Source organism: Bombus vosnesenskii, unplaced genomic scaffold (assembly GCF_011952255.1).
Source record: "Bombus vosnesenskii isolate JDL3184/JDL3185 unplaced genomic scaffold, Bvos_JDL3184-5_v1.1 scf7180000014893, whole genome shotgun sequence".
Taxonomy (NCBI): Eukaryota; Metazoa; Arthropoda; class Insecta; order Hymenoptera; family Apidae; genus Bombus; species Bombus vosnesenskii.
Genome location: NW_022883709.1, coordinates 44,953 through 70,198, shown reverse-complemented (window position 1 = coordinate 70,198; position 25,246 = coordinate 44,953). Strand labels below are relative to the sequence as shown.

Sequence of the window (25,246 nt, the reverse complement as noted above, 5' to 3'; positions counted from 1 at the left end):
CTCAATTTTCCAGGTAACCGCTAACAGAAGCCTCGTGGAATGTAAAACCGAGGTACCAAGCTCTTAGGTCACCGCACACGATTCTGATTAACTCTCGAAGCCAAACTATTCGAGCAAAAACCTTGGAAGAAGCAAACGGTGCACCCGCGTATCAGCGATTAACGCTGGCAAGCGTCCCAGGGTACAAAGAACTTCGCAAGAGGCATCGCCCTTTCCCCGTCGGGAACATGAAGGCTAGCCTGGTACGTCGGCTCGTTGGCACGTCCGTGACCTAAGGCCACCCGTCGAGTCTCTTCCGGCCAGAAGAAGAAGGAACAAGGTCAAGGGAAAACGTACGGTTTCGTGCGGCGGTCGAGTATGACGACGATCGTGACGAGCTCCGAGTCGACGGAGGTGGTGTCCTCGATGGACGTGACGACCATCTTGAACGCCATCTCGACTGAGGACAACCAATTCGCGAACAGCAGCTACTCGAACCATCAAAAGTGGTCCGTACCTATAACGATCGCAAAAGGCTGCGTCTTAGGCTCCATCATCGTAACCGCGGTATTTGGCAACCTGCTGGTGATGGTGTCCGTGATGCGGCACCGGAAGCTACGAATTATCACCAACTACTTCGTAGTTTCGTTAGCCTTGGCCGACATGTTAGTTGCAATGTTCGCCATGACGTTCAACGCGAGCGTTCAAATAACCGGCAAATGGATGTTCAGCTATTTCATGTGTGATGTCTGGAATTCGTTGGACGTGTACTTTAGCACCAGTTCCATCCTCCATTTGATGTGCATCTCGGTCGATCGTTACTGGGCGATCGTCAAGCCGCTCAAATACCCTATCATCATGACCAAGAGGCTAGCTGCTTACATGCTGCTCGCTTGTTGGATTATGCCCGCGTTCATCTCGTTCATGCCTATCTTTATGGGCTGGTATACCACAGAAGAGAACAATATGCATCGACAGAAGCATCCTGAATTATGCGAGTTCAAAGTGAACAAGGTGTACGTAATATTCTCGTCGAGTATCTCGTTCTGGATACCATGCACTATTATGACCCTTACATACTTCGCCGTCTTCAAGGAGGCGAGTAGGCAAGAAAAACAGATGCACAGCCGTATGGGCAACGTGATGCTGTTGAGTCACAGGCCGAGTAAAGATTTGAATAATTTGAACGGGGAACTAAATAGTGCTGGTTCCTCAAAGACGCTGACATTGAACGAGATCAGCACCGATCATCTGCATACTCCCACCAAAGATAAGAATATCATGAAGATGAAAAGAGAGCACAAAGCTGCCAGAACGTTAGGCATCATCATGGGTACCTTCATAATTTGCTGGTTGCCGTTCTTCTTGTGGTGCGTGTAAGAATTCAGGAATCCAGAATTTCTAAAGGATAACCCTATTTCTTAATCTTCTATGGGCGAACAAATTTTCATACTGCCCATAGGAAAGCTGAGTTATTTATATCCTTAATCTTTTCAATGTTCTAGATTTTAAAAAAATGTGAGAAAATATTGGAATACGTATTCAAATTTTTGCTATATCGTATAATCAGTTTTAGGTCAACTGTTTAAAACTTGCTCCGGGAAAATTTTCATGAGTGAAATTATGCAGGGTTAAAATTTAATCTTTATTATTTTGTATTTTTCTTTTGTTTCCTTTGGGCAGAAGCACTTAGAGCGATCTTAAGAGTTCACGGAATTGTTGGTTTCTGTTAAATTGGTTATATTTTTATACGGTTTATTGATTTAATTATATCGTGCAAACTGAGAAAGATAGTGACGCGCATCGCGCTCAATTAATGGATTTAATTACTCTTGTTAGAATAAGAAAACACAACTAATTGAATACAGTAGGAGTGACAGGTCTAGGTGAAACAAAGCTTTTTTCCCGTTTTATTAGTAGTCTGATAATGAATATTTTTATTTTCATTTACTTCATCTTACTGTTAGTTTTTAGAATCACTTTGCTTTATCAAATTAAACAAGATAATCTGATATCTTTTTCTAAAAGTATATATTATTAGATTGCAAGGATTATCTTTCATCTTTGAAAATCATGTTAAAACCATAATACTGTGTTAGCAGTAAAGAATAAAAAAGATATACTTTTAAAAAATAAAAATTTGTATTACATTGTGCTTCCCTTTCGAGATCATTGAGATTAGATTTCACAGTTGTTAAAATATTGAAAACTATAAAATAATATAGAATCGAAGGAAGTATTTAGGTTTTTTCATTCTTCACCCCCTCTGTGTATTTTCCATTCAATTCTTTAAAAGTTATCAAATAACACGTTCCACGATAACAGAAAAATCGTTTTAGCAGTACTTTTAGTTCAGATGAAGAATTGAAATCAGGTAAAGACAAACAGTTAATCGGCTAACGTTACTATAAACAACAAATGGTTAAAATTATGAAAATCGCAGTTTTTCATTCGGCCTATATACGTAATAAATCTAAAAATTCTTACCTACATCTTTCGATGTCTATCGCTTGTTTCTGCATCAACCGATTTCGATAAAGTTTTCAGTATGTACATATGTACTATGTTGGGTCAAACTTCAGAATGGGATTTGGGAAAGAAATAACTTCCATGCTTGTTTGATTTCATGTTATAAGTTCATACATATGTTAGAACTGAGGCTTAGGATATGGATTATGATGAGTTACAGAAAGGATCAACGCGTAAAAATTGAGTTTTGTTATCAAAGTAATAAGTTCATTATTAGCTGCCACGTACGTCCGATCTTTCGATCTCTGATTACTTCTTGTGGGACCATGTAAAACAGCGAGTGTATTAGAATAAACCAGGGAAACGTGAATAGCTGAAGAAAAACGTTCGTGCAGAAATTCGAACATTAGAACCTTAGACATTAACTATTGTTATGAAATATGCTGTCGAAAGAGCCTGACTTTCCTAGGCAATAAGTGGAAGGCATTTGAAGAATGTTATCTTCCACACATAAACTCCATATTACAAGCTTTAAGTGTTGAACGATATCGTTATTCTGAATTTTGACTCAACCTTATATAACTTACATAAATCTACAAAATGTATTGTTTAAATTTCCATTAGGTACAGATTGAGACCAAAAAATTGTAAAAAGCGATCTTTATTATTTTCTTTGCGATTCCAACTGATTGGAATTGTTTCAACATACTTACTACTTTTTATCTAATAAACTAATTCTTTTAATTTCTCGAACAAAAAAACGTTAAGTCGTTTAGTCCAAATTGAAAACATTATTCTGGAAAAAAAATTCTTTTTTCGATTGAAACGAAATCCAAATTGAAAAATTCGAGGCTCGCAGTAGGGTTAATATATTATTTCTGTTTCTAGTGTCTCAATTTTCAAGTTTGTTCGAGGTTCACCGAACATGTTAATTCAATCGTTACGAACGAAATCTTCGCTGAATCCTGAAATCTTTGTTCACAGGTACGTTATTACGACACTGTGCGGAAAATCCTGCCCATGTCCCGATATCGTTATCGCAATACTTTTCTGGATCGGGTACACAAACTCAGCATTGAACCCGCTGATCTACGCGTATTTCAATCGCGACTTCCGAGAAGCGTTCAAAAATACGCTGCAGTGCGCGTTCTGTTCGCTCTGCAGACGAGAGCCGTCCGACCTCGAGGCGCTCGATTTCCGTCGGCCGTCCCTAAGGTACGATCTGGTCTGACACGTTGAGGTACGCACTATATTCTATCGCTTTTTCCCCCTTTCCCCTTTTTCGTCTATTTAATCCTTAATCGAATAAAATCTTTTCGAGCCTTTATTTTTGTACGAATGAAATAGATTGTCTGGATGATTTGACGAGTGATTTACGAAAGAACAAAGACTCACGAAAGCATTCGATCACTTCTAGGAACTTTTTATGTATACATTATATAAAACATTTCAAAATTTTATAAACACCTTAACGAAATACAACCATCGTGATTCTATTGGTAAAATTTGAAACAGATCTGAAAATGTACATATACAGGGTGGTTGGTAACTGGTGGTACAAGCGGAAAGAGGGTGATTCTACGCGAAAAAAGAAGTCGAAAATATAGAATAAAAATTTTTCGTTTGAGGCTTTGTTTTCGAGAAAATCGACTTTGGATTTTCGCTCGGTACGCGTGCGGTACGTTATAACGGATCTCACCGTAGATCGTTGTCTCGATGGAAAAATTAAAAAAAAAAATAAAAAAATAAAAAAAATTTTTATTCTATATTTTTGACTTCTTTTTTCGCGTAGAATCACCCCCTTTCTGCTTGTACCACCAGTTACCAACCACCCTGTATATAAAGAGATTATCTTTTGTTTAATTGTTGTTGATGTTTGAATTGAAGGTTCAGTGTTTGAAATTGAATATCCTAGTATTCATGACGTTTATTAATTTTTCAGTAAGTGTATGTTCACAATAAATATCCTGTGACATATTCTACATTTTCAGTTCGCTATGTATTATATTATATATCATATATTATTTCACATATTATCGTATCCTACTACAGTGCTAACGAAATTTAAAAGAATTTCGTATAATACATATAATATATTCATAAAAAGACCCTGAGAAAAGTACAAAATTATTGTTTATATGAGAAATCCACTTGTGAAAAGAGACGGTAACTTTAAAATAGTCTGGAATAAGATCCTTTTTACTTTTAAATACTTATGAACATTTCAGCATTGATTTAGTGCTAAATTGGAATAAAGTATAGTATTCTGTTTAAAAAAATTAGCCGTTAAACAAAATGTAATGACATAAACTATGATTGAAAATATAAAAATTGAATATACAAGTTAATAAATGTAACTAATCTGATACACGTTTTATCAGTTATTCTTTAAATCTGTAAAGGTGGTAAACACTGCTTTCAAGTAATAAAAGATGCAAATTATAAAATTGAGACAATTGAATTCCTCATTGAATTTCTCTTGAAAATCTTTTGGCATTTATATCATTTGTCAATTTCTCTATCATGAAAGAGGAACTTTAAATAGATTTCGCACAGAAATTAACTCCGCACTTGGGTAAAAGTAGAAGAATGTCTGTAACTGCTGACTACAAATATTGATCTATCAAATCAGTATCTTGTAAGACTCTATACGGAACGTGCATTAAATAATAACTGTAGAATTTATAAAACAATGCTAACAGCTATTTTGTTATACATGTAATAATATATTTATGTAAATGAGTATGTATCTCTTAATGTATGAATGTATTAAATTCAAATGGTTTCTTTATCAATAGCAATTACAACTTTCCAAATTTCATATTAAATCTAAACTAGCGAGTTATGGAATATTAATATATCATATTATATATATCAGCAAGCTGTGTTGTTTGCCCGTCTAAAAGTATTTATAAGAATATTTCTCATGTATCCGATAGATCAACATCCACAGTGTTAACTACTAATTGTTAAGTGTACGTTAATAGTAAACGAAGATTTAGGACATAATTGAAAATCTAGAACAGATTAAGGGCGGTAAAGAGTGAATCATTTCCAAAGTTATCATCAAAGTTGGAAGGAACCATAGTAGTTAAACTTTTCTACCTCTATTTGAATATTCAATTTACTAAATTTACTCAACCCAATTCTAAGTCTACATTCAATCTTTACTACATATTACTTCCTAAAAGAGTTGTCGTGAATTATAGAACTTGTTTAAAACTTTAAGTACATATTTCAAAACCATTTCGCATTCATAAAATAAATAAATAAACGTAATCGTTTTCGCTAGAATCTTGCAGAATAATTTCAGTAAAAAGGCTCATAAATCAATTAAGTACACGAATATAATCTAAAATTGAAATAGCAAGGAAAGTTCATGCAAACATTTGCTTAATGAATTTCTTTTGAGTCTACGTGCATCTTATGCCGATGACGACTGATTCAACACAACATTCCAGACCTTGTTTATATTTCAACCAGTCACAGTCAAACTCGCGATGAAGTAGAACTGTACGTAACTTGTTTGTGTCTAAGAAGTTTATCACGCGATGCGTGTTGTTCAACGTCATAATTTGATGTACTTTCAAAGATCTGTGGTACATTCAATCCGATAAACGTGAAACAAAATTCTGGAAACTAAAATTATCACTTCAAGGGTGATTCCGTTATAAACGAACAAACGGGAAATTCGAATAATTAATTTAATGTAATATCTCGAATAATTAATTTTATATTATTGTCAGATAGGGAACATTTAAGTTTTCGTTGTAAGAATAAAATTTCATATTCCTTATGATGATGATGATGAATTTTAGTCGATCCTAATGTCTTATTCGCCTTCTAAAGTCACATTATACACCTCGTCTATAAATATTAGAACACTGCTGGTTTCATACAAAAGGTAATATCTGATCTACATTAACAATGTAACGATTAGTCGACCAGAATTACTTAGTTCATGCAAGATAACGATTCGGGACATATGTGTAATAAAACATTTGAGAAGTTGTTTCTAATATATATAGAGAAATAGTGGATTAAGGACTATAATATTGAGGCCAATAACCTTTGATCTAAATTTTATTCAGAAAATTGCAAATAGATTAGTTAGAAAATTCAACGAGGTCTGTAAAAATTTGAATGTAATGAAAAACCTAATGATACAAATATAAAGATTCCTTTCATATTCTAATGTTAAGTATCGCAAAGTTGTAACGCTGTAAAGTTCTATCAATTTTATTATGACTAGCCATAATATTCAATACTCATGATCGGTGGTGTTTAGCACGTATAATACAAAATACAAAATACAAAATAAAGTACTTTAAATAATTTTCAGTAACTTTGTATGTTGTCTACAATCCAATGATTTTGAAAACGTACACCATTAAAATGTAAACATAGAATTCAAAATATTTTAACGTCTCACGTACTAAGCATATACATTCCTTTCACAATCTAACTTTAAATAATCTTCCATTCAAGACTCGAAATCTAGCCAATCGTTAGTAAGATACACATTTTGAATTAATAAATTGCTACTATATGGACATCTACGTAGCATTCACCTGTTAATTTCAAATTTTGGAAATAGAACATTTTATATGTATCGACCTAATAATTATCCTGTGAGACTTGACCTCATCAGTGTAGTCGAGTCGTAAAAGTTATTGAAAATGCAGAAACAATTTGTTCATCCGTAGTCGCAATAGAATTATATATATATGAGCATAACTTATAACACTTTGTTTTGGAATGAAATTCTCCACGGATGACGATTGTTCATGATTTAATTAATATTGCCTAGTATGTATATGTCGGGTTCACATTATGATTAGGGTTAGGGGCGTGAAACGAATCTTCATTTTGATTAGACATTGTTGTTATGCAATAGAAAAGATATTGACTAGTGCAAAATATAATTATTACAGAATTTGACAAGTAACCGTGGTAATTAGATACTCGAGATGCTAATGACAATGATCCTAGGTTCAATAACGAATCCGCGGTCAACGGGACAACACATGCGCTTTCTTCCAAAGTCCAAGTTGTACTCAACTTGCTTATCTACGGTACAAGTATTACTGGACTAAATCTTTGTTAAAACGTGGAATATCCACCGAGCGTAAAGACGCTATGTAACTCGCTAATGAGACCTCGCGAGAGAATGACTTTCTGTTACGATGATACTGCAGAGGAAAACTATGATGGGGTGTGTCTAAGAACACGAGATCATCGGATTCGTCGAGAAAAGTCTTAGTTCGGAAAGTGAGGGAAATGGACGTTCCTGTTAATTGGTTAATTTCTATGTTGGTGATTCAAGAAGGATACTAACCTGGAAGGAAAAAACAGATTCCCCGTATCTTTCCGTAGTAGGTTGTAGGTTTAATGACTGTTAGAATAAAGACTGTTTGTCCGTTTGAAGGACCTTAATTAACAAAATCTTAAGATTTATAGCGGGTCCTCAAGCTAGCTGAACATGTACTGTTAGAATGCATCGATATCTGGTAATCATCTTGCGCGAAGAATAGGGTCTGTGTGTGGCGAGCCGCGAGACAGAAACCGTTGGAATGTTTACTGTCGAGTGCCGCTACAACTATTTCTTTTAAGGAGAGCTATACAATTACTCTATACCTCTATTAGGTAAGAACGTTCATCCCGTGGCTGCGGCTACGTTCAGCGACTTGCTGTCGCCTCAAACCCAAGCTCATTATCACAAATCTCGGACAATTATAATCGAGCTAAATTATAGAGACTAAAATATTGGAGATTTTCCGAAGAATTCCAAAGGAAAGGCCCCGGTGTCCTTTCATCTCCGACATATACATATACGAGTCGCCTTCTGTTTGGTAACGAGATCAATAGTGATTGTATTCTTTGTTGAAAATTACACCCCACGTTTAACTTATTGCATTTAATTGCGTGATTAGGATAATTACAAAAGTATCATGAGATTACACGTTCGTTATTACGCTTCGTGTGTCCTGATTTGTCGACTCGGAGAATATATATTTTGATATTTAACTCAATTCATTATTTATTGTGTGTTATTGCAGTGCAAGATCACAAAATGAACAATCGTTTCTATTTAATTCTACAATTTCTTTCAAAATGGAGCTTTTTTTATCGAAATATAACTTTGAAAGATAATGAAAAATACCAAAAAATTTTGTTTTGTTTTTTTTAATAGTATTTATAATTAGTGTTTTCTCTTTTACATAATATGTGTAGAGTAGTATCTTCGGTATTCGAATTAAGAAGGAATTGATTGAATAAAGAAATTTTTGAATAGTACAAATCATTTGCTATGCGTAATGGGTTATAAATTTGATAATTTGTCTGTAAATATATTTGTATAACATCACGATTCATTGTAATCTTAGTACTACAAGTTTAGATCTACAATTTCTCAAGACAGTTTATTTTTATTAATTTATATTCTTCTTCTCGTAAATTCTCTATATAACCTCGTAAGTTCTTTACCATTCTTTTAATAATAAACCTATTAACTTATAGTGTGTATTTAGATATACTATATTGTATATGTATTGATTATAACTATAATAATATAATAAATATATATGGAGGAATAGATTACATATGAGTGATTCTACAGAAGTGAGAACTATTTGACAGTGATTTTGTCCACAAATTTTTTCATTTAATTTATGAATTGTAATAAGCTTCAGATATGGTAGAGGATATATTGATATTGCTACAAAAACAGACTAAAACTTTTAATAAAAAAAAACTTCATTTTTATCAAAGAATTAGATAAAACATAATTAATTTTCTCAAGGATTATATATAAAATTTCTATATCTAACATCATACATTAATAATTTCAATAATAACTTCCAATCTTGTCCTAATATCGGTCTTGATAATAATCTGCCAGTTAAACTTCTTTTTTTCTTTTTTTTTTTATTTACAAGTACTTTACAATCAACTCTCGCATTGAGAATTTTGAGTAAGTTTCTCTGGCATGGCGCAGTGGCATGGCCAATTATTTATAATAAGTTAATAAACTTATTAACTCATTATAAGTAAGTATAATTTATAAATAATAATATTATAAATACGTAAATATTACTTATTAGAAATATATAGCTGAATCTGGTGCTTAGGTCTAACGGATAGTGGTTTCTTAGTCTGCGGATCTGGTCCGACCTATTAAGTAATTTAGTAATTAGGGGATTTCAATGTTTGTTAACTCTTTTGGTATATCTATTACTACATTTTGTTGTTTCTTCTTTAACTGTGGGTACCTTGAGGTCGCGATGTATTGCTTCGTTGGTAACATACCAGGGTGCATTTATTAGGGATCTTAGTGTTTTCGATTGGAAGCGTTGAAGTATTTCAATGTTAAAATTACTTGCCGTATCCCATAGTTGAATTCCGTAAGTCCAGACAGGTTTTATTATGGTTTTGTAGAGAGTAATTTTGTTCTGCGCGTTTAGGTCTAGGTTTAGGTTTAGGTTTAGGAACGTCGGCCAATGATCCAGTAGAATTTTTTAAGTTTAGCCTTGGGTTGCTTCGATTTGTCTGTGATGTGTTATTTCCATGTTAATCTCCTGACCAGAGTCATGCCCAGGTATCTGACTGAATCCTTGTTAGGAATTGTTATATTGTTAATGGTCACCTGTGGGCAGGTTTGTTTCCTCAGCGTAAAGGTTACTTGTGTGGATTTGTTTTCGTTAATTTTGAAGCCCCATTTGTGAAACCACTTTTCCATAGAGTCGAGACATCGCTGGAGAGTGGATGATGCGATTATCGGGTCTACGTGAGATGCTAATAGCGCTGTAAATCGGCAGTGTAGATGGAGAACAGCAGGGGGCCAAGGACACTACCTTGGGGTATGCCTGCTTCTATTGGAAATGTGGTTGTGGCGTCTAAGTATTTAACCATGAATTGTCTATTAGTTAGGTAGGACTTAAGGTTGGAGTAGTAAGTGTTACGACCGTTCGCGGAGAGACGCGGTCGCGAGGAAAACGCGTCAGCGAGGGGCGTAACTTCTCGCTACGATTCGGTGAATCGACGCCGCGAAGTAGTCGCTCCCCTGTTTCGTTTAGGATAACAGAGGTAGTTGATTTGAATATGACACAGTAGTAAGTTATATTTCACCGTTTATTCTACAACTTATAACGAGGATAGTTACACTGGTGCGTATGTACGAGATGAGTGAGTGACTGAGTGATCTGCGGGTGTGTATACCCGCTCGAAGGATGTTGACCGTTCGAAGGATGCAAAAACAGTACTCTTGGAAGACGATGCTGTCTCGGAGGAGAGCTAAGGATGAGTGTGTCTAGCGCACGGGACCATCGGATTGGTTGGTGCCGATGTTATTTAGGAGAGTGAGGGAATAGGCTTCGTTTTTAATTGGTTAAACGAAGGGCCTTAACCGCCCTCGAGAGAAAGTGGTTAGTGGGAGGAAAGTTGCAGCGTACGTGACAAAAACTGACTTTCCCTTGTTAAGCCGTGGTAGACAATAGTCTCTAGAAATTCCTCCGGACCAGATGTTTGTTTCGTTTGAAGGACCTTTTCTAGGAAATCTATGTGATTTATGGAAGGTCCTTGAAATCATGGAAGATACGCTGCGAATATCCGAAGACATCTGGTTGCCATATTGCCAGCGGTGTGTGGCCTCGGCTAGGTAGTGTTACGTGACGTAACATACTCCCCCCGTTGAGAGGGTACCGATCAAAAGTTCTGTAAAGGTAGAGTTAATTGGAGCTGCCGCCCAACTCCATGTTGATTGTTGATGACCCGTATTCTGCTGGATGAGCTTGGCTTGATGGTAGGACGAGCTGCGTGGCACCTCGATCCAAGGTGCTCCTTGCGGTGTGAACCACAGCCGTCCGGATGATGCTGTCGTCCTCAGGGTGAACCTGGCGATGCGGCTGAAGGCCCGTTGCCTGGATGGCATGTTGTCTCCCTTGTAGTCTAGATCGCCGTCTTCCTCGTCGATGCCGAGCGATTTCCAGGTGAAATTCACGACCCGAGAAGTGTCGTGAATCTTGCTTCTGGAAGTGTCGTTAAACACCTCGGCCCAGGAAGTATCGTCGAAAGGAACGTCGGTGGGGCTTGGTGAAGATTCATCAAGCGCGGTGCGGCGGTTTGAGGTTGATTGGGAGGCTGGACTCCCCCCGATGACCCGCTCGAATCGCATTCTCTTAGTGATGATCCCCGGTGGAGAATGACTGTTGGATGTCGTGACTGTGACTTGCCTTGGTGTTGGAGAAAATGCTGGCATTTTTGGAGCCGAGGGTGACTCCAGTGAGATGCCTGTGATACGCGACTCGTTCGGTACGGCGCTCTGTGAACTCAGTAGAGAATCGTTGAGATCAGATAGAATGTTCTGTAACAAATTGTGGGAGATTAAGCTCGGAAGCGATTTGTCGTCTGGTGAGACCCTCTCTTTCTTCGGGTCCGAAGGCTCGTTGAAGCTTGTCAAATTCAAGGTGATTAGTAGCGTTGAATCCGATTGTTCAGTTCCTGCCGATGCTAATGTGGCTGTCGTCAGGCCGCGTTTAGGTGACGCGTTGCGAGTGTGATACGATGAGTTGCAAATGGGAAGAGTTTTCTGATTTAAGGCGTTCGGCAGCGTTGTATCAGATTGTTGAGATAATGAGGACGCGAACTTGGTTGTCGTCAAGTCGCGTGTAGGTGACACGCTGCTAGTATTGTGCAATGAATTGCGCGTGACTCGCGGCGAGGTCGGCGTTCGAGTCGATGCGATCTTCTCCGTCGGCGGAGTTTGAATAGCGTTGCGTGTTTTGTTCAAGTCATTGTTACTTCCCTTATCCGTGGGCCCTTGTGGCAATGGCGAAGGTGGCGTCTTCGCATTATGTCCAGGAAAATGATTCTCCGGTGATTTAAGCGAAGCAGACTCGCGACCGGCAGCTGATTCATCGTTTGTCGATTGTGACGTCGTAGTTAGTCGTAGGTTGCTCAGTTGAATAATTACTCGGAGTTCTAGTCTCTCGTACTCGTCGGCTATTTCAAAGCCGCGCGCGGACTCCTCCTCGTCGATGCTTACGATTTCATTTTGAATGGCGCGGAGCTCCGTTTCGTATGTGTCCAGACGAGTTTTGATTTGAATTAGCTCGTTCTCTCGCGGACAGCCGGATTGTTCGATTTCATCCAGTTTTTTCGATAAGCGTGTAAAGTGGCCGATGCAATAACCCCGGCGTCGACGCAAGGCGGTAAGTTCGTTTCCGGTGGCCATTATTTGTTAGATAATTGAGAGTGGAATGGTTATAACTTACTTCTGTTGAAGATTGTCCAGTTGCGGCAGGAGGTTGCGTGGTTGCGTTTTAACCACCGAATAATACCTCTTCAAGGGTGACGATCCTTGTCGTTACTGACCTCGCTGGGGGGGTAACGCTTCCGCTGCTGGTTATGTTGGATTCACGTGGCACTGTATGGTAGTGGGTGTCACTGGTATGCGCTTTTCACTTGACGCGTGATGCGGCTTTGAGGATCGAATGATTCGACCGGTTACGTGTCCACACTTATCACTTGTCACTGAATCCGGCTCGAAAGATCGAATGTTTCGACCGGATGGGTGACAAAACTATCCACTGCCACTGATTATCCGGCTCGAAGGACCAAATGTTACGACCGGATGGGTGACAAAACTATCCACGGCCACTGATAATCCGGCTCGAAGGACCAAATGTTGAATCCGGCTCGAAGGACCAAATGTTTCGACCGGATGGGTGACAAAACTATCCACTGCCACTGATAATCCGGCTCGAAGGACCAAATGTTGAATCCGGCTCGAAGGACCAAATGTTACGACCGGATGGGTGACAAAACTATCCACGGCCACTGATAATCCGGCTCGAAGGACCAAATGTTGATTATCCGGCTCGAAGGACCAAATGTTACGGCCGTTCGCGGAGAGACGCGGTCGCGAGGAAAACGCGTCAGCGAGGGGCGTAACTTCTCGCTACGATTCGGTGAATCGACGCCGCGAAGTAGTCGCTCCCCTGTTTCGTTTAGGATAACAGAGGTAGTTGATTTGAATATGACACAGTAGTAAGTTATATTTCACCGTTTATTCTACAACTTATAACGAGGATAGTTACACTGGTGCGTATGTACGAGATGAGTGAGTGACTGAGTGATCTGCGGGTGTGTATACCCGCTCGAAGGATGTTGACCGTTCGAAGGATGCAAAAACAGTACTCTTGGAAGACGATGCTGTCTCGGAGGAGAGCTAAGGATGAGTGTGTCTAGCGCACGGGACCATCGGATTGGTTGGTGCCGATGTTATTTAGGAGAGTGAGGGAATAGGCTTCGTTTTTAATTGGTTAAACGAAGGGCCTTAACCGCCCTCGAGAGAAAGTGGTTAGTGGGAGGAAAGTTGCAGCGTACGTGACAAAAACTGACTTTCCCTTGTTAAGCCGTGGTAGACAATAGTCTGTAGAAATTCCTCCGGACCAGATGTTTGTTTCGTTTGAAGGACCTTTTCTAGGAAATCTATGTGATTTATGGAAGGTCCTTGAAATCATGGAAGATACGCTGCGAATATCCGAAGACATCTGGTTGCCATATTGCCAGCGGTGTGTGGCCTCGGCTAGGTAGTGTTACGCGACGTAACAGTAAGTGTGTGGTAGTATTTTTTTGAGTTTGCATAGAAGCCCTTCATGTCATACTTTGTCGAATGTCCGTTGAATGTCTAGGAATACCGCTGAGCAATACTTTTTCTTTTCTAAATTTTGGCTGATATTATGTGTTATATTTGCTCTATTATCAAATGTTGCTTCCGAAAACCGAATTGATGATCAGACAGTGTTTTCAAGTCCTCTAAGAGTGAAAGGATTGGATTCGTCAGCATCTCGAATAGTTTTAATAAAGTAGGTAGAAGACTAATTGGGCGATAGGAGCTAGTTTCGTGTATTAGTTTACCGGGCTTAGGGATGAGAGTAATCAGTGGGTATTTTCCAGGACTTAGGATAATGTTGAAGGCGAAGAATTGCGTTAAAAATTGATGTGATGAGCGCAATCCCTTTTATAGGAAGTTCCTTGATTGCTTTATTACATATTTGGTCATGCCGCGATGCTTTCCTGGGATTTAGGCGACGGATTAATTCTGTAACTTCTACAGAAGTGAAGGGTTCAATAGGAGGGGACATTTGGAAGGGAGAGTGCAGGTATTCAGTTATTTCCGCGGCAGTTTTGGAGAAGTAAGGTTTAAATACGTTAGATAGGTGATTAGCAAACAGGTTGGCTTTTTCTATAGGGCTATGCGCCTAGCCATCTTGCGGATTGTGGATAGGAAGGATTATTTGCGGGGGACGCATGAGTTTCCTGGAAGCCTTCCATAGTGAATAGTTGGTGTCAGCTGTAGGAGACAGATTGGCGAGATATTTTTGGAAACAGTCATTCTTATAGTTTTTAATGATTTTGGTTAGATTCCTAGTTGCGTTATTTAGTTTGGCGTTTGTGCTATTCAAGGGATTTTTGCCTCTTACTGTGGTAAGTCTGCTGCTCCATTGAATATATTTAGGCCAGTTAAATTTGAAAATGAAAACAAAAGTAATTAAACGTAAAACAAAACTAATATTTATTAATCATAAATTACTTAGTTATCAGTCTTGATAAATGTCAGTTAAACTTAAAACAAAAATCATTAAATTTTTAAAACTAACGAATATTTATTCCTTACATACACAAACAAGTGATCAGTCCTGCGTTCTTTATTATAAACTAAAACAAATAAATAGTACATTTTATTTTCTAACCTTTAGGACTAAATTATAACTTTACCTAAATAATGCAAGGCATTCTTTAAATATCTATGTGACATAGATACAATCGACACAGACTTTTATTTTCTAGTGCTCTTAGAATACATCTAGTCCTCTATCATATTTTTTGATAGGAGACTGCAATCAGGGAACTGAGAATTTTGAGGTTAAATATTAAAAATTCTCGCGCGGTTTACTATTTCATTCATTAAAAAGGAAGTTGAATGTCAATATTATATTTATGTTACGTTAAATAAAATTTAGTAAAAATAGTAATCTTAGAATATAATACGAACCAAGGGACTAAAAAGCTAATTGCAACAGGTGATTGTCAACGATTTTACAATATTAAGTAATCAAAAATGGCCACTTGTGAAGCGAAAGAGGAGCACTGCTTGATTAGTTTTGACTTATTTCACGTGATTTCTTTCTTAATACCACAGATACCGTTTCTTTTAAAAAAAATTTCACGGAGAGGGAACTGGGACATAAAAGATTGTAGATGTTTTTTCCAATAAAATGAAGTCAATTAAGGTAAAAGATACATGTGAATGATAAATACGACTATTGTAAAATATATATAAAAAGGAAAGACTAATAAATCATTTGATATTCATGCTCTGGAGATAGATTGTAGAGTAAATTTTGTAGGCATAGAACTTCCATGTAAACATGGCAGGAAACTGAGAACTTCACGTATAAAAGGTAATTTTTAATATAAATAAATTAATTTGGTAATTCTTCATAGCTCGCCTATGAATTTACAGTTGTTATCTTTCTCTGTCATGCAAATATAATGCGTTTTAACGCTTTTAAAAGCTTTCATATGTGAGAGTCACAGAAAATCTCCATTTCTGTAAAATCACCCACATGTATATAATTATAATATACATATATATATAATATATTATGTACTTACTCATATATAATTATATTTTTATCTCAATAAAAGTTAGCATTCGTTGTTCCAAAAGCATCTACTTTTTATTAATCCCCAAAAGAAAAACAAACATAAAATCTTCGGAATTCAACATTTTGACGCGTTTGATTACTGATGTTGATATACCGTCACTCATAAATATCACAATAGAGTTAATAAACCATAAGCTTAAATTATCTTCTGAAAAGATATTGGTACTAATGTATTTTAACTCTTTAGTATATATATCACTACATATCTTTACTGTTTATAAACATTATTTCGCATTGTATTAAGTTCGAAACTCTTTCTATTAGTTTTATATTTCAGAAATGGAAGAATCTGGAAACAAAGATATTGCCCAATAATAAACTGATTCTCCAAAATTTGATAATTACAAACGTCGACGTGGCATCATATGTTTATATGCTTTTGTGCAGTACACATATGTGTAGGTATATATGTATCTACAGAGACTACAAAAAGTATTTGTAAACCATTATACATATATATTTACATATCATGTTTATATTAATTAGCTCCAGCTATATTAAATTCTATATTATTTAGTAGTACTTTTATATAACTACAAAAAATTGATATTGTGAAAATGAAATGTAGGATCTGCTAAAGAAATGCTTCATTAAAAAGCAAAGGCGTGCGCAAGTACTTTTTTATAACCACTTTATAATGACTCTACACTTTTTAAATCACGTAAAAATGTAATTTTCTCTATTTATTAGGGATATACTAGTATCGGTTAAGCCGACTGTCAGATTACTTTTATGGTCGACGACTAGCTGGCAAAAAAGGCCGATTAATCGGCCCTAATGTAGTAATAATTTACTATATTTATTGATAACTCGATAAGTCATAGAAAGAAAAATACAATATTCTGTCTTTACTGGCATTAACATAATTTTTATATTTTTTAATACGTAGTATACTTACTTATAGGCACATATTTATGTGTAGCATAATTATTACATAAAAGATTAAAAATAATAATGAGTATTTATTGAAATAAATTAAACAAGTAACAATTAATTAGGTACTTTGGTCATTATTTCTTCATTTTATCGTAACAAGTACTTTTTAAAACGAAGAAACAAGTCATAATAAAATAACCATAGTAAAAAATGTTCGAAAATTTTTTCTTTGGGCGCTTAACACTAAACAATCATAAACTTGACGAGTTTTGTAGTGTTATTTGAAAATAATCGGTAAAGACAAGTAGTCGGCCGATAAGCCAGCTTCTTGAAAGCTGATCATTCGGTTAGTCGGTTAGTCGGCCAAAATTCTACTCGGTACATCTCTGCTATTCATATAATTATGAAATAAGACCAAGTTGCATAAACTAAAAATATGTCCAAATTATAATATATAATCTAAAATAGTAAAACGAAAGGAATATTGACTAAAAGTGCTGTCTTCAAACAGAAAGTTTGTTTAATATAGACGGGCTACCCCGTTTCTAAGAAGAGCAGTCTCGTCGATGTCTCACCCTTTTTTAACTATTCATCCGGATTATTTAGAGCTTGGAAATTTAGAGTACAGAAATCTTCAACACCGTTCAAGTCCCTGGCGCAAAGGGCCGCCATAAAATGGGGTGATTAGATGCGGCCAGGGAAGAAAGAGAAGGACATTACTTTTAATTTCGTGCGGTGAAAGTAGGACGAGTTGAGAACCGGATGCTCGACTTTTTCACACGAATGCGAGCGTAACTCAAGGAACGCGTACTTTTTCCTATCTAGCGCATCTCTCTAACCCTCTCCTAAAGTGAATTTTCTCGAAACAAGAAAAGGAAAAGAGAAACGAGGACAGCCTCGAGCTTTTTCGGGCATTAAAGGCTCGATTACGAAATTTTTGCTTGATATTTTAATAACCTTGAAACGAACGCACGATTTCAGCGTTGCATTTCTGTGTATTCTTCGAATTTTATTTTTCTGTTCTGTCCTTACTCTCGATGAAGCATTTTTATCTATTCTTATTTTAAATTATATTTGTTCCAAACATACTATTAATAATTAATAGACTATAATTAATAGCGGATGTTTATACATTTACGGAGGATTTAAAGATAGAGAACTGTATAACATTTACATAATTTGTTATAATATTTGATGGATGAAACAAATTTTTCTATAGTTAACATTGCTTTTAACTGTATTCATGAAAATACGAATTTACATAAATATCCGCGGCCTAGTAATTAGATTGTTTAAAACAATTTCGATCTACAGTTTAAAACAAGTGATGAAAGAAAAGAATACTTGTATAGAAATGGTTTTTCTTGGCCGGTTCCTTATCATCAATTTCATTTAATACCAATTCTGCTTTCTTGAATGAACTGGTTTTGTTAAATGTTATGCAGATAGATATACTTCGTGTACTTAATGTATTTGAAAGTTTAAACTTCTAACTAAATTAGATTTAGTTTTATATAAATAAAATTTAATGTATTCGTTCGATTTTTATTTCCATAAAAGTAATATTTAGAAGTTTCTACGCAGTGCTAATGCTAAATTTGTTTAACACGTGTAATTTCTTACGTCAAAACATTTTTAATACTGGCAACCTTGAAAATATCTTCTTAAAAATATGTTTGAAACTGAAACAGTAGATCTTTTTCATTCACGTTATATAATGATTTAGCATTTTGCATCAGTCGCGATACTACAGCATTGAATAGCCAATTCTGATTTAAATAAGTGTTAATGGAATCATAATCAAAAAGATAGATTATTATTTACAAATTGACATAATTGAATAGTATTAAATACTGTTAAGATAACCGAATTAAAACAGGTGCTTCGGTGTAAAATTAACGAAACGATATTAATGATAAAATATTTACGGCTAATACTTCATTAGGTTCTAACAGCCATTGAAAATTCGACTGTAAAGCAACTGCAGTATAAAATGAATTATTCGGGAGCTGCGCATAACGTGAACACATATCAGCAATTTGCATTGGCGGAAGTAGATCGCGTTTGAGTCCAAAATTGTTAGAATTGTAAAATCTTCCTTCTAACTAAATTTTATCTTCTTTTAAGGTTATGATATAAAGAGGTAATAATTATAAAAGTACTAGATGTTATATAAATGAATCGATTAGAAGTTAATACAATCTCTACATATATTTGATTAAACTTAATTTAGAGTTAGTAATTAAAGACATAACGATCGGTAATGTAAATAAAGAACAAATAAGACGAGTCGAATATTATCAAACCTATCATTCTATCACTCAATGTTACTACATAGATATACGTATAATCAGGACAAATTAAGTTAGATAGAATCAAGTTAATGTAATGAAACATATTCGTATATATAAAAAGACAACAAATGATAATTTTCATAATTTATACTAATTTAAAGCATTAATGCTGTGATGCAATTAATTTATGAAAGAAGAAATTTAACTTAATTGAAATATTGATTAGTAGTTATTAAACAGTTCTTTGCATTTAAAGAGACATTTCACAGAACATTTCCACTATTTGCATAATTACGTTAATTGATTCTGATACAATTTGAATGACATTGATAATTTTATCACTAAATCATAATATTAAAGAAAAATATCAAAATATAGTGGAAGTACATGCATATCAGATATAATCAATCAAAATTTCTACTTTTTGTGTTTGCAAGTCAATTACAAGAAGTGACGAAGATAATTCAATTAAGTCCAAGTAACGTGATCCAAGTACACCAGTGTGCATATCATGTTTCACAGGATTCATATACGTTTGTTTTATCTTTTTGTATGACATGTGCATAATTTGTATGCTATTCAAATTTGTAAATGAAATCACAGCCAAATTTAAATAACAAACATAACTATAACATCTATAATTATACATATATTATATTTGTATATTACATATATTTAATATTTATATCTTATGTACATTATAGGAATAGTTTCATAATATTGTAATGAAAGTATAAATACATAATGCAATTAGAATTATCAATTTATATACCTAGTTGACAATAATGATAGATCATAATAATAATTGAATTCGTTTCACATATGAATGTAATAATTGAGTATAGTGAATTCGGATAATGCATCGATATAATTTTGAAGATGCAAAAATTACAGAGCGAAAGCAATGTGATATATGCATGTATGTGTATGTATGTGTAATAACTTACAATATTTTCCTCCTTTTAGAATAACGTGTTTTCTTTTCTTTGAAAATGTTTCTATATGCGCATAAAAGTTCCAGCTCTCAAAAATGTATTTTAGAAAAGAATATCATTTTTCTTCAAAATATTTATACAATATTCTCTTATGAAATTAAAGAATAGTTAATATAGAATGGAACTTCTAGATATAGTTAATAATATATGAAGACGACAGATAAAATGTATTATATAATTTTCTTTGTGGAAATTTCCTAATTTTTATGTTATTTGGTGGTTGAATGAAGTGCTTTAATACAGTAGTACTTCATCTATTTGAACTTGTCGGGAAACAAACAACTTATATAATTGGAATTTATACAATAGGAGCTCAACAATTTTGCCGACTACCTAATATTTTGCCGTCACATAATAGAGGTTCATATTCAAATAACTAAATTCAGCCAGTAAAAATTCAGTTAATCGAGCATTAACTAAAATTCCAACAAATGAAGTACTATTGTATGATATAATTAAAAAAGAGGAGAACAGTCATTTAGGTCTGAAGATATAAAATTAAACGATAAATCTACAAAGTTTTGTATACAACAATTATGGAAAATTGTCAACAAATAAAAAAGGATTTATGCAGTAATTTACAGGCTAATAATATTAATAGTTCATAGATTTTTGTTATATGAAGTATTAACTACAATTTTACGTAAAATTTATCTACTAAGTTAGTTCAGTTATGTAAGAGGAAAACTGAGATTGGTTAACAACTCCTATATAAACAGCGAAAAATATAACATTTTCCCCTGTGGTCTTCATATAAATTTAGTCTGTGTTACAAAGAAACAAAAAGAAGAACTAAAATCCTCTTGATTCCGTCAACCCAAAATCCTAAACAATAATACTTGCAAACAAACTATCCCAAACCTGGAACCGTATGAACATTGTCGAAGCGAACAAAACGTATTGGTGCCACTGTCTTTTTTTGCTTGCAGGTATGACGACCGCACTAAGAGCATATACTCGGAGACGTACATAAAGCACATCGACCGACGAAGATCGAGCGAGTACGGTAGCAGCCTCTGAGAGGAGAGCGAGTTTATACTGTGAACTGCATCCGTAATGGAAAACAAAAAGAAGAAAACAAAAAGACACGCATAGATACGTACACACCCACCTAATTATACATCCGCATTGTCGCCTACACATGCAACAAATAAAACGACGCGTATAATCGTCGACTATATACGTAACGTGTAGCCTGCATCGAGAGATTCTTCGCCATCTTGCCAACAATTCACGGAAGACGAATCTCATCAAGTAACTCGCGTTTTTAAACATATTTGGTTACCTCGCGTGCTTACGGTTTCAACACAGTGCTCGTATATTAAATCATGTGCATTTTGGATTGCTTGGTAATGGATAAAAGATTTTTCAAAGGTTTGCTTTAAGCCCGGTGCACGCATGTTTATTCAGTCAGTTGAAGAAACATTCAAAGATATATTCACAAAAGAGACATTTGTATGTAATAAATCTGGCAAGGATTATGGGAATGGATGATCAAAAACGTGAATCAAACACGGTCAATCAGCAATTAGCAATGGTGCATATACACCGCCGGCCATAAGTATTAAGACATCAACTGATATTTAGTACAAATTGTATACTTCTCATTGCTTTTATTTTTTAAATATTTTGTTATAGATCTATTATTTTATTCATATTATATGTGCCCTCTAATATAAAGTAGAATAATATTTGATAGAGCTTTTCAATAGATATACTGACATAGGTGTCCTATATATAGTAATTAATATTATTATAACTGATATTTGTGGCTGGCAGTATATATTATCATTTTTAAACCTTAAAGTTTCCTATGAAACTATTTATTGAAACGTTAACATATTTATATTTTAGCCACATCTTAGGTTCCATTATTTTCTAATTTACCTCAAAATTTGTCATATATGAGAATATGCCGAAGCCATGCAGAAAATAGTAGTCAGTTCCTTCGAAAGAGTCACAATAACACAAATACCGTTTGAAACATCGAAACCTCAAAACTTCCTAAAAAAGTAATGATAGAGGAAGAAACTAAATTCAAATATTTATCACGCCAGAAAGGAGACATTATTATACAAGACGGCTGAAGAAACCGGTAGCACGCGTGGTCAGAGAACACAGAGACACGAAGATCATATACCATCGCGAAACGATCACAGAGATGCACACTGAGGGCAGATAGACGCGCAGGAAACGCGTAGGTCACATCGCATTGCCAATACTATCGATACTATTGTACTTTTAAGCGACATTCTCGCGAAAAGAAAGGCACGCGTTTCACGCTGGAATCGATCGATCGATAGATCAGGGAACGATCTTGGAGAAACTTACAAGAAACCATGTTTTGAAAGGCATGCAAGAAAGAAAGAACGAAGATTTTCTTCAAAAAGATGTCTTGTCGATTCGTTAAGCTCCTCAAGACACCTTCGCCTAATTTTTTTTTCAATTCTTAAAAAAACTCTGTGTCGTATTGGGTGGCCAAGTGTGCTGTTCGATTCGTAGATAACTCGAGTTCCACTTGAAATCGTTTGTCAATATGATTGAAGAAGTTACAAGAAAGATAAATTATAAAGAATAATGAATTATCGAAGCTTCGAAGCAAGTAAATGTTTATTAATGTAATGGATTTGATTGGCAGCTCGAGAGTTAATATGTAATATATTTAGATAACCAATGAAGTCGACTACGCGGTTTTATAACCATTTATTCGAAGACAAAGTGAATAGAATCGTTTTTAATAGTGAGAGCTCGCTGTGGCTGATGTTAGGCGGTCGATAATGAGATTCAAGGTTTGATGTTAAGTAATAGTCGACTTTAGTGTCGTTTCTGACCTATATTCGAAGAAAAGACAAAAGAAATGAACAGTGTAGTCTTTGTTATTTTTAATGCAATTAGTATTATTGCTCACCGATAATGTTATTACATGACACGTTGCATGACATGATCCCGACGTTTCAACGGTATTGCGTATTTTCTTTTTCTTAAAAGAAAATTATGATGTGATATATAATTCCAAAGTGATCGTCGTTATTGTTATCGTTATTGTTTGATTAGTGCTATTCATCGTCGAAAAGCTATTTATTTTGTTGTTTACGCTTTGGAAAAGCGCCGTGTCTTAAAATCGTTGGTAGTAGATGATCGAGATAATGTTGGTAACCGATAACATCAGAAAAATTGTTTTTTAATTCTTTCCTGTATTTTATTGTATATTTTATCGTTCATTGTTGTTATGTGATTTTATGTAGAGAATTTATAACATGTTGCGAAGATTTTTATAGATTTTGTGATATTTTTATTTTTTCTTCATTTTATAGTTGAAATATGTCTTCCTTCGAAGAAAGTATAATGGCTGCTTTTAAAATTAAAATGCAATACAGAAATAATTATAGCTCGTTAAACTTTCCCGTCGATTACTTATTTAATCTTATTCGAAAAAAATATTGACCTGTTTAATTATGTGTATATTGGACTTAACAATCAAATTTCTGCAATAGCATGTGTATAATCGGACCATGAATGCAATTCGTTTTAATGTTAGTTCAAATAACGAATATTTATGTACAAAAAATATATATTTTTTATCGTCGCAAATTTTATTTGAATATTAAGTATTATGTAGATAATTAATTAGATGATGTGATTATAGTCTTTGTTTTTCTGTCAGGAGTATTTATTTATTTTTCTTGTACGGTTAATAATATTTGTTTAGCTCCTAGTCATCTAAAAAATAGCAACAGCACAATTTTACAATTATATTAAACTATCAAAATATTCACACATTCAAAAATAATAAAATTTCCACTCGGCGAATCTAACGATTTATGTTCCAAGACGTTTAAGATAAAACATGAATAGGATTTAAAAGATTAATAATAATAATAAACATATGACCATCTATTGGTAAATCAAAGCAGCGAAATCCTATAAACGTTTAATAAAACTCTAAATATTTAATAAAAGGCAAACAAATTACGCTTTATCCAGAATAAATTCACCAATAACATAATACCATTTCAATTCGAACATTTTGATATTATAAAACATTAATATTTAACTCTCTGTGATCAATATTTCCTGTTGATTTTAAAAGAATAAGAGTTTATCAATATCTAAATAGATCAAATCGTTATGTCATAAACATTCGAATCTTAATAAAATTTTCGTTTCTCGAAATTTTCGAGAAGAATGGCCCAACTTTTACGCAGGACGTAAAACGAGTCACAAATCAATTAAAAAGCCATTCCCTGTTGTGGACTGAATAGTTCACACTGTAAATTAGCGAAGGCACCCTGAAATCCCCACGCGAAATTCTGCATCTACGCCATTTCGATGTACCGAAAAACAGTTTGAATAAGGAATCTTGAACGATTAAATTGATAGTAAAGTGTGCCATTTAATCGATAGAAAAAGGTCGATTTGAAATTATCGAAAGCTCGTACTAACATAATCAAAGGAGCTTTTAAAAATAAAGATAAAGTCGAGAGATATTGTACAATGCAATAACTTTTTTTATTAGAGTATGGTTAGGTAAGATTTCATTATATTTTAATTCGTCGATGTGCGTGTCCTTTAGTTGTTAATTAATATTAACTCATTGTCAGTGGAATATTTCGTTTAATTTATGCTTCGTTAATAGTCACGTCGATTGATCAGCAATAAATCAAAGTCTGATAATCTTATCTATGATATTGTATGACTTTTTTTTTTTTTAATTTTGATTCATCGTTTCTCTGTGATAGAATTCGCGTATTAACGTCCGCTGTAAATAATTTGTAAATATATGTACATCGTTTCAGTAACGCGATAATCGATAGCCAGAAAAAAGTTTTTCTCTCATATAAACGACTAGTGTTTAGTTTGTAAAAAAGATGGGCTACGTGTCAACAATTGCATATGTAAA

General features: G+C 34.7%; 1 protein-coding gene across 2 annotated transcripts in view; it reads left to right on the top strand.

Annotated features, from left to right (window-relative positions):
• Positions 1-25,025, top strand: part of LOC117240775 (octopamine receptor beta-2R-like) — a 130,712-nt gene extending 105,687 nt beyond the window's left edge. The window contains exons 3-5 of one of the 2 annotated variants that reach the window (XM_033506815.1): positions 14-1,349; positions 3,433-3,663; positions 21,276-25,025. In XM_033506815.1, the coding sequence (XP_033362706.1) occupies positions 358-1,349; positions 3,433-3,663; positions 21,276-21,366 (1,314 nt within the window). In that variant the 5' untranslated portion in view covers positions 14-357 and the 3' untranslated portion in view covers positions 21,367-25,025. Of the gene's footprint in view, positions 1-13; positions 1,350-3,432; positions 3,689-21,275 lie in introns of both variants that reach the window. The other variant, XM_033506816.1, reaches the window with a different exon arrangement.
• Positions 25,026-25,246: the final 221 nt, after the last annotated feature.